Genomic DNA, 18,255 nt, shown 5'->3' on the forward strand with positions numbered 1-18,255 from the left:
AGCGCCATGCTGTCATGTAGTACCGGATCACATGGCACAATAATCCTGTTAAGTATTTAATCTCTATACTAACATGATTTTCCAGATGTTCAGTGTCATTTTCAGTAATCATATTTGGATCTCGGTAAATCCCTAATTCGTTATTTTAGATGTGATGATTAAATGGATTCTGAGGTGTGTAACTCAAGAATAAAACCCCCTCCACAGTTCCAGCAGCACCACCACCTCACCTTCTCCTTGGACGAGAGGTTGGTCCGTCAACGGTGCCTCCAGTGTAACTTGTTGACCTCCATTGACGACTTCAGTCTGTCCTAGTCCCAGCATGCTTTGCTGCTCTGCGGATGTTGCGGATGGTTGCTGAAGGGAGTCACCTTCCATTTCTACCTGCATATCATGGGCCACAGGGCCCGCTCCTAAAGGGTCCTCGGTTGATTGGGGCTGCAGCTGCTGGGCAAGTTCATATCTGGAGATAGTGTAGTGTGTAAGATAGACAGGAGATTGAAAATGTCTGCGTCTGGTTTTTGTTTGTTCTCAAACTGCAATCTCTATTCAGGAACAAGAACTGTGCAGCAAACCTGTGTGTCTTCATGTGCTTCCTGCAGTTGGGAGAGGACTTGAAGGTCTTCTGGCAGTAGGGACACATGTACGGCCGCAGGTCACTGTGGGTCGTCATGTGGCGTCTCAGGCTGCCACTGGTGGTGAACGTTGTGTCACATATGAGGCACTTGTACGCCTTTAGGCCCGAGTGGGTCCGGATGTGAGCTTTGAGAACCCCTGAGGATGCAAAGCCACGACTGCACTGCACACACTTGTAGGGCCTCTCTCCTGTATGAGACCTGGGATAATAAAAGGGTGGCTTATGATGGATAGAAGCAGGAAGAAGTGTTTATGAATCAACTTGACAGCAGAGAGTGTGTGCCCATACTAGTGATTAAAAATGTAATTAAATATAAACTGAAAGAGAACAGAAGGATTCCTCAAGATATATAGAATGATACGACAGTCACTCTTAAAAGACACACAAGGACAATGAGGAAAGATTTATCAAAGTGTTTGAAGCCAGTTTTATCCATCAAGGCAACTGTCACTAGAAGCAGGTGCGAATCCTCTGTTTGAAGTAACAGCCATTAAACTATATCTGCTGACAAAAGCAAAAAAAAAACAAAAACAAAAAAAACAGAGTGATCCTGACCATCTGAAGGACCGTGAGGATCACTGGCAGTGCCATCAGTATGATTACCATCCCAATATTGAAATGAAGTATTAACAATGCTGTCTGTAACAGAAGGGATCAAACAGCTGCCTGAAACTAAACCTACTCATTAAAAAAATGAACTTCAAGAGCAGCACACAAAGGTTTTTTTTTTTTCCCCTTGTAAAGTCAACGTGGTGGGAGGCAAACACATGGAGGCTGATGTTAGTGTTGACATTTCTTTTCAAAACAAACAGAGATTCCATTTCATTTAATTTGGTGTTTTAAAGCAGCTCTGAGCCCTGCGTCACGAGGTGACACAAAGGCGAGTGTTTTGAACTTCTCTACATTATGACATTTAGATAAAAAGGAATGTTTGAATGAAAGAATGCCCTTTTTGCAGGATCTGGCAGTCCAGTTCTTCATCCTCGCAAGGTTGTTTGTGAAAATGCAAACCATTCCAAATACGTTCTGATCAAGGCAATCATCATCTGTAGGAGGTTACATTCTTTTTTTTCACACGCATCAGGTGAAGGCTGGTTACTAACATAAATATTCATCACAATCAAAGTTAATGTAGTTTAGATAGTGCTGAACATTTAGTTGAAATTTTTTTGACATCACAATATGGCCTTTTGCTAAAGGCAGAATGTATATCTAACATTTTAAGTCTTTTATGTATTCATGGAGTCTGTGTCCATGGGTTAGGGTTAGGGTTAGTCTCAGTTAGGCTTTATGAGTTGTTGGTACACATCTGAATATCCCAAAGCGGGTGACAAAAAAACACAACAAAAACAAAAACAACTATCCATCTGTCTGTCTAACACAGTGAAGAATATCATACTTGTGAAATGACATACAAATTTAAATGGGCATTTAAATAAAATCTAATGAAAACTGACATTTAGAACCTCTTTTGCTCATAAGGGTTCATTTGGTTAATACTTTGCCTTTAAGAGCAGCATATTTACAATACGGAACTATTAGGCCAGTGTGAAATAGTGTAAAAAAAGAACTGCTCATTTATTTTAATTGAGGTAAAATAATCATGAGATTGATTTGCAGTCATATGGCTCACCCTTACATTGGATGTTTGCTAACATTAGCGTTTTCATTTTCATTTCCTCCTCCCAGTGATTTGTACCCCAGATGAAAACGCCCCATGTTGCATATTCATTAAGGCAAATGTGCAAAATTAACATTGTCCACCATCGTGCTCTTTTGAAAGATGCCATGCTCAGTGCATGTCCTGAGTGGATCAGTTTATCCATTTGTTTGCGAGTATTATCCACACACACACACACACACACACACACACACACACACACACACACACACACACACACACACACACACACACAACACACACACGCACACACAAAGCTTTATTAAAACATGCCCTGAGCATTTGACAGTATGAGCCTGGCACATCGGCGTGAAACTGGAGCCTTACCTGACATGCTGTTTCAGATGACTTGATTTCTTATAGGCTTTATTACAGAATTGACACTTGTATGGCCGGTCACTGCCCACCACCTCCAGGTACTGTTGGAAGGCCAGGCGAGGGTTCTGGGACGGGATGAGGCCTGTAAGCAACATGAGAACAGACAATGTTGAGAAGAGGGAGTTTCATGCAGGGCCTCCTTGCGCATGAAACATTGTTAACTCAAATGAAATGAAGGTGCCCACATATGACGCACACGCACACACACACACACACACACACACACATACACACACAGAGTCTGCGACACTTACCAAAGTCAGTGATGAGAATTGGTTCCTGCAGGGGGATATCGGGTAATGGCAGGTTACTCTTCGACACTTTAGCTTTGTTGGGTTTTCGTAGGAATTTGTACTTCTTCTGCTGCAAGCTTTTGAAGTGAGAGGCGATGTGTGTTTTTCTGTGGCCTGACGTACGAAATATCTTATCACAGTGAGGGCAAGGGAACGGACGAACACCTAGGAGGAGTAAATCACAAATGTGCTTTTGGTGAATTCGTAGTTATCCAAGTACCTTGGCTCAAAATGAACTACACAAAACCACCTCAGAATTCAAAAGCACTTATTCTTCAGTCATTACACACAAAAATCATAAAAATAAACAAAAAAAAAAAAAAAAAAGGAACTCACAGCTACAAAAGGTTATACAGCATTTCAGTTAGCCGGGGAATATCTATATTCCTCGACCCCAACTACAGCACAAGGTTAAGAGTCAATGGTATAAAATTGGATTAGTGCAGAGTCACAGTGAAAAACACAGTTGAGAATACATTCAATATAAAAAGCCTCTGAATAAAGCCTGGAAACCACAACGCTGAGCCACAGCTAACATAGACAATGGCATGACACAGCAATTAGAGGGACTAATGCACTGATGGACGTAATAATTCCTGCTGTTAGGGTTGTATTTATTCACACCAGGACCAGTGCTTCATGTCCGGGGGTTATTATTTGAGGATTATTTAAAGTAATCTCTCGGAGGAGCAAAAACAGAATAAATGCAAACAGAGGAATGCAAATGCAGCTTTTAACAGCAGAAGCCATTATATTTACACAGGTCCAGCTCTTGTATTGTTCTGTATAATTTATAACAGGATATAGCTGAATCCTAAGTGAAAGAAGCAACACATTACGGTGAAAGCTAATATATGACTCAGTTAACTTGTGCGTAGCGACTATGTTGGCAGACACTCCTAGACGAGTGGCTTAGACGACAAGTTTTAAAACGATGTGACGTGAACAACAATATGACAACAGGGAAGAAAATGTTCATTTTGCTTTGGGTTTACATGCGAGTGCACACGCTCCTCACCTGTATGTAGCCGCATGTGTACCTTCATGCTGCCAGAAGTGGAGAAACACTTGAGACAGCACTGGCACTCGAAGGCCTTGATGCCTGTGTGCGTCTTCATATGTGCTGTTAGGGTGCTCTTGACAGCGAAAGCTCGGAAGCACTGTTTGCACTTGAAAGGCTTCTCATGGGTGTGGATGCGGATGTGGCGAACGAGGTCGCTGGGCTTCTTGAACTCCTTGGAGCAATATGGGCAGCCGTGCCAGCGAATGCCATTTTCCTCTCTGATGGAGCCTGGAAATGGAAAAGAAAAAAAAAAAGAAGTGGTTCAGTCAATCATTCAGTCCGCCAGTTGATTGGTGTCATTTTCACTTTGAACAGAATCTAGTAGTGATATAAGCATGTCATCGGAATCATCAGATATTGTTCTTTTTTTAAAAAAATATATTGGCATTGTGTCAGTTTGCATCATTGATGAAAAAAACAATTAATATATAACTTTTAAGCTTGTCTGATCGTTTTGGAAATAAAGAAAAAAATGTACATGTACACAATGTGAATATCATCTAAATTTGTTTTTATACAGACAATATTACATAGATAATATAGATAATAGAGAACATGTCATTGTCATTAAAGGAACTGCACTAAACTGGTTCAGGTCATATTTACTAGGTCAATCTCAGTTTGTACTAACTAATGATAAACCCTCGCAAACCACTGTAGTCACTTATGGTGTTCCACAAGGCTCTGTGCTTGGATCAATCCTCTTCACCCTTTATCTGCTTCCTCTCGGTCACATGATATTCATTGCTATGCTAACAACACACAGCTGTACTTGTCAATGCATCCTCATGAGATAAATCAGCTGACTACACTGGAGGCCTGTCTAAAGGAGATAAAAACTTGGATGACCCCTAATTTCCTTTTATTAAACTCTGACAAAACTGAAGTCATTGTCCTGGGCCCAAAACATCTTAGACACCCTATCTAATGAGATAGGTACCCTGGAAGGTATTACCTTGGCCCCCAGCACGACCGTAAGGAACCTAGGAGTTCTTTTCGATCAGGATCTGTCCTTTCATGCCCACATTAAGCAAATTTCCAGGACTGCTTTCTTTCATTTTTGAAACATTGCTAAGATCAGACCCATCCTGTCTCAAAAGGATGCAGAAAAACTAGTCCATGCCTTTGTCACTTCCAGGCTGGATTACTGTAATTCCCTCCTATCAGGTTGCACCAGTAGGTCCCTAAAGACTCTCCAGCTGATCCAAAATGCTGAGAACTAGTAGAAGAGACCATGTCTCTCCTGTACTGCCTTCTCTGCATTGGCTCCCTGTCAAATTTAGAATAGAATTCAAAATTCTTCTCCGAACATACAAAGTCCTCAACAGTCAGGCTCCTTCATACCTGACAGAGCTCATACTCCCCTATTATCCAGTTAGAACCCTTCGCTCCCAGGTTGTGGGGTTACTGGTGGTTCCTAGAGTTTCTAAAAGTAGAATGGGAGCCAGAGCCTTCAGCTATCAGGCTCCCCTCCTGTGGCACCGTCTCCCAGTTTCAGTCCAGGATGCAGACACCCTCTCGATCTTTAAGAGCAGACTAAAGACCTTCCTTTTTGATCAGGCTTATACATAGTTAGGGCTGCTTAGGCTGGCCCTTAGATATGCTGCTATAGGCTTGGGATGTCCCATGGTGCACTGGGCTTCTCTCTCCTCCTCTCTGTCTTCCTATATGTGTCATACATAAATCATACTCATACGTATTACTAACTCGTCTTCTTCTCTGGAGCCTTCGGGCTCCCCTCATCCCAGATCCCAGGTGCTGCTGGAGGAGGCTGCAGACCTGAAGAGGCTCAAGCTACCACCCATAGCTCCACCTGCTCACGTCCCCGTCTGTCCATCAGTCTCTTCCCTTTCTCTCTCTCTTTATCTCTGTCCCACTCTTTCCTTCTGCATATCTGTCTCCCTCCATTATCTGTCTTTGTCTCTGTCCCGCTCTCCTGCTCTCTTTCCCCCAACAAGTCAAAGCAGAAGGCCGTCCCGATTGAGCCTGGGTCTGCTCGACGTTCCTGCCTGTTAAAAGGAAGGTTTTCGTCGCCGCTGTTGCAGGATGTGCTTGCTGATGGAGAATTGTTGGGTGTAAATTCATTGAAGGAGTGTGGTACTAGACCTGCTCTACCTGTAAAGTGTCGTGAGATAACTTTTGTTGTGATTTGGTGCTATACAAATAAAATTGACTTGACTTGACTATTGACATTAGCAGAAATCAAAAATATCAGCATAATGGATATTGGCAAGAAAATCCATTATCATGCATCTAGGGCTGCAACGATTAGTTGACATCGACAAAAATCGATAATAGAAATAGTCGACAATGAATTCCATTGTCGACTATTGTCGCCAGATGCGTTTTTCCAACAGAGTGAGGCATCTCACACACATCTCACACATTCAAGCCAATACGGTTTTTATGACACACATTGTACATTTTATAAGTGAATTTTCGCTATAAAAGAGAGCTCTAGCGTTATGCCAGACTGTGCCTGACAAACGTATTTTAAATTAATGAATGTTCAATAAAAGATGTATTTTTCATGGAACCCATCTTTCTTGTGTTTATTATCATTTGCCACATAATTAAATCAACTTCATGCTCAAAAAAAAAAAATTATCCGATTAGTCGACTAATCGTTTGAATAGTCGGTGACTAGTCGACTATTAAAATAGTCGTTAGTTGCAGCCCTACATGCATCCCATCCATCCATCCATCCATCCATCTATCCATCCATTTTCTACCGCTATTCCTGTAAAGGGTCACAGGGGGGCTGGAGCCTATCCCAGCAGCCTTCAGGTGAGAGGCGGGGTTCACCCTGGACAGGTCACCGGTCCATCGCAGGGCCAACACATAGAGACAAACAACCATTCACACTCACAGTCACACCTACAGTCAATTTAGAGTATCAATCAGCCTCGTCCCCTCTTGATGTCTTTGGACTGTGGGAGGAAGCTGGAGTACCAGAGAGAACCCACACAGGAACAGGAGAACATGCAGACTCACACAGAAAGATCCTGTGCTGGAGCCAGGGCACGAACCTGGAACCTTCTTGCTAACCACTGCACCACCGTGCCATCATCATGCATCCCTAAAATCTCATCATGCATCCCTAAAATCTTTAATGTTCTATTTCTTAAGATGAAGGAAGAAGTGATAGATTTGATTATTCTCAACAAGTTAATCTTTGAAATATCTGTAAAGTAAAGATACAATTTAAAAAAATGCCTTTTGTACTCTTAAGACACACATCCCAAACAGCATTATGAACCTCCACAAAAAAAAAAATTCTATCTGTCTTCCCATTTATCATCCTGTTTTCTTCCTGTGAATACATTTCTATGGATTTTTTTGAGGAAAGAAGCCACTTCCAGCCAGACACCCTGTCTGTTACATCAGGCTGGTCTCAGGTAAAAAGTTAACAAATGCACTTAATGTACCAACAATGAGGGTTGCAGAGGCTTCATTTTCACTTAATGTCAATCAAATTCTGCTGAGGGCCTACTCTTGGCATCACTTGCTGTTCATTTGCAATGGTAGCACAGAAAAATAACATGAGGAAAATTGTAATCATTGCCAGTAAACTGGGAGGTATTAATCTGACCTTCAAGGCATTTACTGATCCAAAAGTACTTGCAGTACAGAAAATTCTTTTTACCTTGTCACCAGCTTTGGAACGCCTTTGATCTGTTAGCTTCAGGCTTACGAAAAACAGTCTTTCATAACACGTGCTTACAACCTTGAATATAAACATTCAAACATCTCTGTTTAGGGATTGACTTTTTTAACATCTTTAGTAATGTTTTGCAGGTCCACGTGTTCAATATCTCATTCTTAGCCATTTATCCATGAATCAATCCTTTTGCAATGTCTGACTGAATGGAGCTATGATTCATTAGCGAGCTAGCCAGCAGCAGCATGGCACATAAAATCCATGTGCTGAAAATGTTTTCACAGGCCTGCTGACCAGAATCGTAACTCCAGCAAACACACGGAGGGAATGATGGGCTGAATCTGATTGCAACTGTCCGTGTTTGTTATGACGAATCTAATTCGTCCCATTCTGATGCTACGTGTGTTTGTCTTGTTCTATTCATAAGTAAACCATGAAATAAAGTCACATACACTCAAAATTGTGTGTATTTTAAATGCAAATGTTTCAAAAGTGATAGATTTTCTGATAATCCAGGAACTTCCAACAGATTTTCCATTTGAATATTCCCTTCAAGCCATTTTATCCATAACAAGACTGAAAGGCACAAGCAAACCCATTGAGATCTTGCCCCCACCTACCTGGCATTTGTATAGGCTTCTTGAAAATGCTCCTTTTCCTTTCCCTGGCTGGTTTGTCTGGAGCCTGTGCTTTCTTGATTTCTGCAGTAGCGCCCTCAGAGGTTTGGCTCTGTGACTCTCTGGATGCAGCATCACTCTGTGGCTGGACCACACTCAGCCCGCTGTTCTCCAGAGCTTGCTATGAAAACAAAACACAAATCGGTTCCAAACACCACAGTTTAAATATAGTTGATATTTTAAGACAATTTCAACAAAAGAATTCCAACACAAACAAGAGGTCGTGGAAGATTGAAATCCTAAAACATTATGCTTTCTAAATGTATCTAATTTATTGAACATCGATTATTTTAAATATAAATCTAACAATGTGAACCATGGTTTAATTTGTATTAAACCAATACTCTTTAGTGCTGAAGAGCAGAGGCTTGATTCAATCCTGCAGCAGCATTCAAAGCATCTTGGTGAGAATTCATTATTCATTATAGAGCCTCCACTCTCACTTCTACCACCAAAAAATATCCAGCCATCAGACATTGATGGAAAGCAGCATGACAGAAATTTCGATTCCAAACATCATTTAAGAGACATCTTGGAGAGTTTCCCCCAAAAAGTTTTTTTCCTTCTTATTCTCTGAGTACAAATATATTCACACTGTTGAAATTCATCTAAATCATTTCCACATGAATTTTTCCACTAACTTTTTGATGTCTAGAACGTTAGTGATGTGTGTGCTTACCTCACTGAGACAAAATCACAATCCTCAAAGGGAGGATATTGTGAATATAATAGTGAGAAGTAGGTGTCATGTTCAAGGACTGGAGCTGAAGTGAGGTGGTATTTAAAAGTATGAATCTGTAAGAACATAATTTCATCCATCTTGTAACAGATTATCAACTCTACCCAGATTGGACTGGACTTTAGAACTTGTTGCCTGAAGCATGAAGAAGGGCTGCAACTATATTCAGTGAGTGACTGTCCACAGTCTTCACGCTGCATGACATTCCCAAATATAATGGAACATTTGTGATTCTTTCAATCACTTGCCGAAGCTTGTGATCAGAGGTGAGTGCTGGAATGTGAACTGATGAGGCTGAGCATTGAGAGTTGAGATCTGCACTTCGTTTGCAGTCTCAGAGTGCACAGGAAAAACTGGTTTTGGACTGGCCGTGGAAGAGTGACCAACATTCAACAACACACCCAGAGAGTTCCTGGGTAGTCACGACTGCTGATCTACATCTGCTTAACATGCTGTTTTACTCTCTGTTTTTCTCTTTTTGGACAACATTTCTGAATGGGTATGGCTGCCCCAAAAATTTGTGCTTTTTCGATAGTTGGTCTTCACACCCACCACAGTCTTACAGCAAATATCAAAACATACAGAATCCCTGCAGATTTGCCCCTGAGCCCTTCAAAACTGCAGGTGTCCTGTGTAGCCACTTATTTCAGCTAGTCTGCCGCTATTTTCTCTGTTTAAATGTACTCTTTTCCTGCCTAATTTTCACTGCCTTACTTTTCAATTGTGCTTTCCCTGCATGCTTGAGTAGTCTCCAATCACAGCCCTGAAGCTCTGCCCACCCCCCGTACAGATGCTCCATGAGCACTGGTTCATTCAAAATTAATGATACTAAAAATATCCTCCAAGCTTCTTTGCCATCGATTGGATCCATGGTTGCAGTGATTATGAAATTTGAAGCAGTTGTTTGCTGAGTTAAGATGAACATTTGCATTCCACAGGTTGGTGTGATTCAGTCTGCCGTAACCTGGATGCTGTTGTTTTTTTATGATGATCATCAATTTTAGTGTGGGTGTAAAACGTTGACTCACCTGAAGGATGTCCTGGTTGATGGCAGTTTCCATGGTGATAGCTGGTTCCGGAGGTTGTGGTGGGACTGTCTCCCCGCTGACCTGTTCTGACAGCTCTAGAAGTTGCTGGATGACATCTGTCACCGCCTCACCGCCCTCTGACACCCCCGGCGCTTGACCCGCTGTCTCGGTCTCCTGTGGGAGCAAAGAAAAGTGAGCGGAGGAGTGAGGTGATGAGGGGCCATCCACGAAATGAGGACAGGCCATAATTTCAAAGCTGACTAATTTTCATTAGGAGCTCACAGGAACATAAAATGAGGTGAGCGTTTCATGATTGAACACCGAATATTGACACAGTGATAAATACCATTTGAAGTCAACTAAGAATGATTACATATAGAACCACAAAAAAGAAATAATAATAATGATAACTAATTACCAACTAATTACCAACTTCATTTAGACAAATTATTACAGCTGTAGCAGAGAAAGTTATCGGTCTCTATGATGCACTTCAGACAGTACATCAGCAGGAAATCTGCTTGATCGCTTCACCTCAGAAGGGAAATGGATGAAACAGCACAAAAGCATAGCAGGACGTAGCTCTTTGTACAAACGAAGCTCTCAGAGTTCTACAGTGCATGCTGGGAATGTCAAAAAGCTGATGTGCAAAAACACATCATCATTTACCGGCAAATTGAAAGATAAAACATTGCTTCCTCCCAAGGCAGCAAAAACGAGGTGAATCATACAAAAAAACAGTGACATACAGGAGATCAACCATCTTGACACCAGTTTTGTTTATAGTACAAGAACAGTACTTTTCTCCAGTGTGATGGAGCCTTGAATCTCTTCCTATATGTAAGATGAATGAAATAATGTAATGACATAAAGATTCACAAGTTAACTGTTCAAATTTTTACAACACTCTATTTATTTTTTCGGAACAAAATAATAAGGCAGAAATAAATATAAGCTTCACATCGCCGATGATAAGATACGCCCAAGGGGATTAACAGGAGAAGGAAACTGGAAAGATAAAATGATGAAACAACACTGAGTTATTTAAGTACAGGAAGTACAGATTTATTTTGGCTGACAGGAGGGTGTCAAACTTGACTGGTTGTGTTTTGTGTGTGTGTGTGTGTGTGTGTGTGTGTGTATATATATATATATATATATATATATATATATATATATATATATATATATATATATATATATATATATATATATATATATATATTTAAAAAAAAAAAATTTAAACATTCTTACCGGCGTGGTGGAGGGCACCTCTATCACAGAGATGTGCATCTTGCTGATGTGGGCATTCAGACTGCCCAGCTTCTTAAATACACAACTGCAGTCCAAGCACGGGAACAATGGTACACCTTTGGTCTGTGAAAGCAAATGAGATTCATACAAAACATTCAAATTACTGGCTGTTACAACAGTAAGTGTATTGTATCGTTGCAGGGATGTATTCATCTCTCAAATGGTTTATTTATGATGCCTGAGCTGTCTGAGTCTGTATATTCCACTGAGATTTGTAAAGATGGCGGCATATATTTCCTTAACGATAAGAAGACAAAACATTTGGTCAAATGTTAATTCAGGTAATTATTAAGTAAGAAATGTATAATGTTTTGTAAATGTCAATTACACGTTGTTACAATTGTTCGTTTAAGTATGTCCAATATTAAAGTCAGACACAGTAAATATAACTTCAACTAAAAACTGTATTTTGAGGACTGATAATTCAGAGATTGGCAGATGAAGTAGTGCTGGGGCGCAGGTAGGGAAGTCTATCGGTATTGTCAGAGTTGTATCGTTTTGAAAGATGTTTGGATATTTCCTGGAATTAAAAGGGCGAGAGTTCGAAGATAAACAAAACACAGAAAACTGCTTAAAAAATACAGTAGAGCCTTTAAGGAGACATACATGACTCAAATGAGTGGGTGGGAGTTTAAAATGTTGTTCCAAAAAAAAAAAATCAAAGTGAAAGTGAAAATCGTTAATACCAAAATGAATGGAAATAAATTCTTCTTCCATGAAGAATCAAACAGATAAAAAGGGAAATCAGTTTCATCAGAAGGTGATTATTTACTGAAAGTGAGCGGAGTTTGTGGTGTAAGGTGCCAGGAAGGATAAATTAGAGAGCATATAGGAGCTCTCGGCTGAGAATCTATCAGCGTCAAGATGATAGGTAAGTAGGATGAGAGTGTACAGATGTAGAGCCAGCTATATGGGGAGGATGGTTGACTGTCTGTCTGTCTGTCTGTCTGAGTGGCCCCTTGAGAACTGACAGAAATGAAAGCCTTATGAAGGATGAGGAGTGGTATTATTCTAGAGTTTGTAGAGGCTGATATTCTATGGAGGTAGAAGGTTTGTGTGAGGTGAAGTTCATTACTTGTACAGCTGAGAATGATTGGTGGTACATACAGAAAGGGAGATTTGGGAACAATAGATATTAAAGAGGATGAAATTCATCATATTAAAAGGTAACAAGCCTGGTGGACGGGGAACCTGTTTGTAAGGAACAGTTCTACTCAAACGCACTTCAACAGGGTCTCTGGAGGAGCCGGGGATTGAACCCACAATGTTCTGATCACTAGAAGGCCACTCAACCTCCTGAGCCTTCCTGTTTTTGTTTTGTTTTTTTAAAGAGAGTTTTACAATAACAATACTTAAAAATCCATCTCAAAGATCTACAGAATTTGGGCATCTTGACAGGCTTCAAGGTTGCAGCTGCAGAGTTGGAGAGGTGAGTGTGAGCCTCTGAAATAGCTTCGAGCTCAAAGACATAGGATAAAACTAGAAAAAAAAACTTTCAAAATACAGTTGCACTCTCATGGTTGCAGAGAAAAATTTGCCTTTTGACAATGACTACAAGAACTGCAGTCTTCTGATATGAACACGGACAGGTATGGGCTACTGTTGCTGGGCAACAGCACATTCGTCCTATTGGCTGAGTTGCCAATCCTGACAACAATAATGAAACAACAACTTCTTACTTTAGGTTTTTGGGTTTTTTTTTTTACTGCAAAAATACAAATAGCCCATGATTGCTGAAATTACACCACAAGAAACTGCCAATCTAAATAACCCAAATTTTTACTAAGTACCTTGACTCAGGGACTGCAAAATCTGACCCAGAGCCAGGGGATTACAGACCTCCTAATCTGACTGTCAGAAGCTTGTCACATTTGCATCACGTCACTGTCGCGCCACACTGCCTTACGTTATGCTATTATGTGAACGGAGCATAACCAGCTTTGGATAACACAGGAGGCTGCATGCATGACGATTCTCAAGCTCTGCTGAATCAGACTAGATAATAATAGATGTCACTACTTGTGATGTGTAAAGCTTCTGACACATTTTATGTATGAACTTGCAAGGTAGAGACACTTGCTTTGCTCGTTTTTTTTTTAATGAGTTTTCAATCAAATTGGTTTTGGAAATTTTATTCACAAACGGATGTTTTTTACTGTTTTATTTCAGACATTCTGTGGTACTCATTTATTGAATTATAATTTCCAAGCATTTCAATGAGTGCCCGATAAAGGGTTAAGAAATCAGATGAAGGACCACCATGGATCCCTGGTGAAACGGACTCATCACCACAGACACACATCTGTTATGATCAAATGATGAATGGCAGAATTAAGCACCACACCCAAAATCACACTGCTGTTAAAACCAGTTAAAAAAAAGTGATAATTTGTTTATTTTATTTCATTAATCCTTAGAATTTAAAGCAATTCTTGAGTTTAAAATTAATTTGAGGTTGGTTGATTAAGACAGGTCAGGAGTGCCTGATGTCAGGGTTGGGGGTGCATTCATTTCAGTTTCTAGCAACATCCTCTCAAAATATTTTTGCATGTCCCTGCTTTATCAAATCCATACATTTGTCAAAATCATGAAATGAAACCTCAATGTTCACTTTACTTTGATTCCAAATATAATATGTCAACAAATCTGTATTTCTGAAGCAAAATACCATTTTTTGTCTTCTATAAAACTGATTCTTCTATGTTACCCCCCCACGGGTTTTCTCTACTAAGTTGTCCAGATCATTGCTCCACCTCCAGTTCCTCCTCTGATTAACATGACCCTCCCCATCTGACAGTAGATGTAATGAAACGCCAAAATACTTTTTGAATTTGATCTCACTGAGACTGTGGTGTCACTGTGGGAGCTACGACAATCATTTGTCATTGTAAATTCTATAGGATCCTCCAGTGAGGGGAGATCGTGTGTAGGAACGACATCTTCTTTGAGGAACATCACAGGAACATCAAGTTGACAGGGAACATCACTGAATATCAAGATCACAGGCAACATAATGACATCATTGTGACAGGGAGCAGTATATAAGAGCACCAGCTTCAGTATTAAGGTCCTTGAAGAACTGTTGAAGAACCTTGTTGAGAAATTATCACTGAGACAAACCGAGTGCAGCACAGCTAACCAACAACCATGTCACTCACATACCCACCAGCCGTGGAGGCCGAGGCAGAAGCCATCCTTAAGTACATGGCCATAGCCGAGGCTGAAAAGTTAGAGAAGGCCCGAATGATGCTGCTGCACCTCTGTACTCCAGCTGAGAGGGCTGAGTACAAAAGACAAGCTCTGGTCCAGAGTGCAGTCATGGAACGTCTCCAGGGAAAGATACTGGGACAAGACAGAGATAGTGCTGATCTGAGGAAGGAGAACCTAAAGCTCTCTGCAGAGATTAGGAAGCTCCAGCAAAAGCTGAAAAGATTTGAAGAAGGGAAATGTGTTGCTGGCAGGATCATTTCAGATCTGAAAATCCAGCATCGGCGTGATCTGAAGAGGCTGGAGGAAATGACGTCGAAATTCAATGAGGCTTGCAAGAACAGAGATAATGCAGCCTCTGAACACAGACACCAAAGAGCTAGTGCTCTCCCTTTGGTAGTGGGAGACAGAGTGTGGGTGCGCAAAAGCCAAGGAGAGGACACACGAGGCACTTGCTGGGACTCTGAACCATTTGTGATTTTGAGGCAAGTGGGAAACACTGGCTTGATGTACAGGGTGAAGCCAGAGAAAGGGGGCAGAGCACACACTGTACACAGAAATTCCCTGAAGGTGTGTACAACCCCGGAAGAAGAGAGTCCCCCACCAGTGAATGATGTGGCTGTAGCAGCTCAGGGGCCTATGCAGTGCTCCATGCACACAATCAAACCTGCTGCAGGAGCCAAGCGTCTTCCAAATAAAGCAGAAATGACTCTTCGAAGATCCACACGGGTAAAACGTGGCAGGACTTCAGCCCCTAAGTAATTTGTGTTGCAGGGAACAAAATATAATGAGAATATTTTAGACTCCTCTTGTTTTGGGGAGATAAAGTAACACCACAGACCGAAGATGAGAGACTGAGAAGATGGGAGACGTACCCACATCTTTAAGAAGACCTTTAAAATGTTATGGAGGAATGTAAAGCCAACAATTGTTGAACAATGGAGGGCAGGGTTGGAAAATGTTCATTTGATGGAAAAACAAATCAGCCAGACTCCAACTGAGAGAGAATGTTTTCAACAGTAAAGAGGCACCAAAAGATTACAGCTTCCAAGACTGATTGAGGATGCAGGACGATGAACAGAAGCAAGGTTGATTTGAAACCTGTGTCTGTGACCACCTTCATGGTCGGAATCTGAATGGTCAATGTCTTCATTTGCTTGGTGACACAAATGATTTATTAAATAAAAATGAAGTTTAAAGAACCCTGAGCATCTCAGCTGTCTCTACAGTCTGCGTGGATGATATCTATGTTTCTGCTTTGTTCATGGTTTCATTTGTAACTTTGTCTCTTTCTGGACCTGACGTGACCTCAACACTCCAACACAAAGAGTCTTGAACATCTCACTCAAAACTTCACCCAATACTCCCAAGATACTGCTGACCACTCTTCCTCTAACACTGTAACGACTAGCCTCCCTCATTCTAGATATATTAGTTGCTAGCATTAGCAGGAGCAGGTGTTTCGGACGGTCCGGCTGTGCTGCTTGAACAGCAACTATGACTCCTGCTTGGCTCCCTGTCACCAACTTCCACCAACTTTCAAAGGTGCTGGTTGAGATATTTAATCTTCCCACTTTGTACTTTTTTGCCTGATAGTTCCTGTTTGTCGTCACATTTGGGGAGGATTTGAACCTTTGGTTTAGCCTTCATTCACGATCTGATTCATCAGTAGCTTCGTTGGTTTCACCTGGTTTAGCTTTGAATGACGCGGTGCGTGCGATGGGAATCAACGTGACCACGTAAAGTTTGACACAAAACATTTTACAGAAACTTACTGTTAATTACAATTCAGTTTATGTGTTGTCACAGAGTATTTACTGGTTTCACATACCATAATGACCTCATCACAAGGACGTGCATGGGTACTAGCTATCGTTGCCTAGGTAGGCTAACTGCCCATCTGGAGGAACAAAAGTAAATGAAAAATAACTTTGTATTTGAGCTGTTGCTGGTGCATAAACTACAAGAAGCTGCTGAAATAAGGCCAAAAAACAAACGCCAATTCAAATAACCCAAACTATTAGGTACCTTTAGGCAGGAACTTGAGAGGTAGAAACTTGCTTCTTTCAGGTTACTTATTTTAGATTAAATTCCTGTCTCTGAAAATTCTATAGACAGATGGACAGTTTTTATTACTGTAATTCAGACTCTCTGTGGTACTCATTTATTGACTTATAACGATCAGACACTTTATATTAAAGGCCCAATAACTCAAATTTGCCAGATGTACTTTCACAGTTGTATTTTAAAGGACAAAAACAAAATCAGCTCATAGTCATCTTTTTTTTTTTTAAATAGTTTTATGTTTAAAGTTTGAATATTGTGTTTTTTTCATTATTGGTTTCAAAAAAGTTTGAGGGCTTAACAAAGCTTCCGCTACTGATTAAAGGAATTGGATGAAGGACCACCGAGCCCTGGTGAAACGGTGTGATCACCGTACAGAACCACATCTGTCATAATCAGACGATAAATGACAGCATTCACCTCAAGACACAAAGTCAGAGTCCTGCTTAAACTTGTTACAAGAAACTGTATGAGTAATGATGTTTTGTTTTGTTTTTAATTTCATTAATCCTTAGAATTTAAAGCAATTAGTTATTTTAAAATTCATTTGTGGTTCATTAAATGACCTTATTGACAACACTCAGATACATGTTGACGGGTCAGGAGTGATTGCTGATATTGGGGTTCGGGTGCCCTTCTCAGGTGAGTGCAAAAGCCCCCTCAAAATGTCTGTGCACATCGGTGCACTGACCCCCTCTGGAATAAGGATGGAGTAAGCAACAAAGGAATTCAAGCATGCAGGATTCTGATCTTCAGATGATCGAGGTGAGTCGCAGACATCTATACACCTTAATCACACTATAAAGTCCTCAAACTGCTTTACAACACAACTCCAGGATATGTTGAGAATTCAGTTCAAAGCATAGTGGTTTTCATTACTTGTGAGAAAACCCTCAAAATATAACATGACAAGTGAAATTCCAGATGACAGTGAATGCAGGGCTGTAATGAGGATGTCTGTCTTCATTCATTGGTTGGAAAATGCTCTATAGCATGGGAGTAGGAATGATGCGTCTACGGAAAAGGTGCATCACAACGTGGTGGCAGATGCAGAAGTGTAGGTGTGGAGGTGCTATTTCTTTGCAGGTCGTGCAACTAAGTTAAGCAGCGTGAATGAACACTTCAGTGGCTTTAAGCATGAATGAACTGGCCCCCGGAGGACTCATCTGGATCATGAAATGTATTAAAAATAACACCTGACCTCCTTCATTTATAAAGATTGGTCAATAACGAGGAAAAAGTCTGTGTGCAAAGCTGAAGAACACTTGTGAAAATTGGATGTATTATTTAAATGAACCTGCAGTTTGGCTGGTAACAACTAATTCCATAAGCTGGCCCCATCAGGCTTTTAGTATCTACAATCATGGCAGCAGGGAGGAAATGTCTCTCTCTTACTGAAGGAAAAATTCTGTCCACCAAATATGCACTTGCAAGTGTTAATTAGATCTGACAGCTCAGCCCAGTCCATTAAGGGCGACACGTTTTATTCAGACTCGTTTCATTCTACGCCATT

At 40.8% G+C, this 18,255-nt stretch overlaps 1 protein-coding gene across 4 annotated transcripts in view; it reads right to left on the minus strand.

Moving 5' to 3' along the window:
- LOC147253711 (zinc finger protein 236) overlaps window positions 1–18,255 on the minus strand; it is a 64,927-nt gene that overhangs the window by 32,900 nt on the left and 13,772 nt on the right. For all 4 annotated transcript variants that reach the window (XM_086218959.1, XM_086218958.1, XM_086218956.1 and 1 more), the window contains exons 7-14: window positions 11,412–11,534; window positions 10,158–10,331; window positions 8,334–8,511; window positions 4,008–4,280; window positions 2,951–3,154; window positions 2,646–2,778; window positions 576–836; window positions 231–463 (exon numbers count right to left, since the gene is read on the minus strand). In XM_086218959.1, coding sequence (XP_086075085.1) covers window positions 231–463; window positions 576–836; window positions 2,646–2,778; window positions 2,951–3,154; window positions 4,008–4,280; window positions 8,334–8,511; window positions 10,158–10,331; window positions 11,412–11,534 — 1,579 coding nt within the window. The remainder of the gene's footprint in view (window positions 1–230; window positions 464–575; window positions 837–2,645; window positions 2,779–2,950; window positions 3,155–4,007; window positions 4,281–8,333; window positions 8,512–10,157; window positions 10,332–11,411; window positions 11,535–18,255) is intronic.

Source organism: Aulostomus chinensis, chromosome 11 (assembly GCF_037954235.1).
Source record: "Aulostomus chinensis isolate RoL2024-O1b breed Wild chromosome 11, RoL_Achi_v1.0, whole genome shotgun sequence".
In the NCBI taxonomy this organism is placed as follows: Eukaryota; Metazoa; Chordata; class Actinopteri; order Syngnathiformes; family Aulostomidae; genus Aulostomus; species Aulostomus chinensis.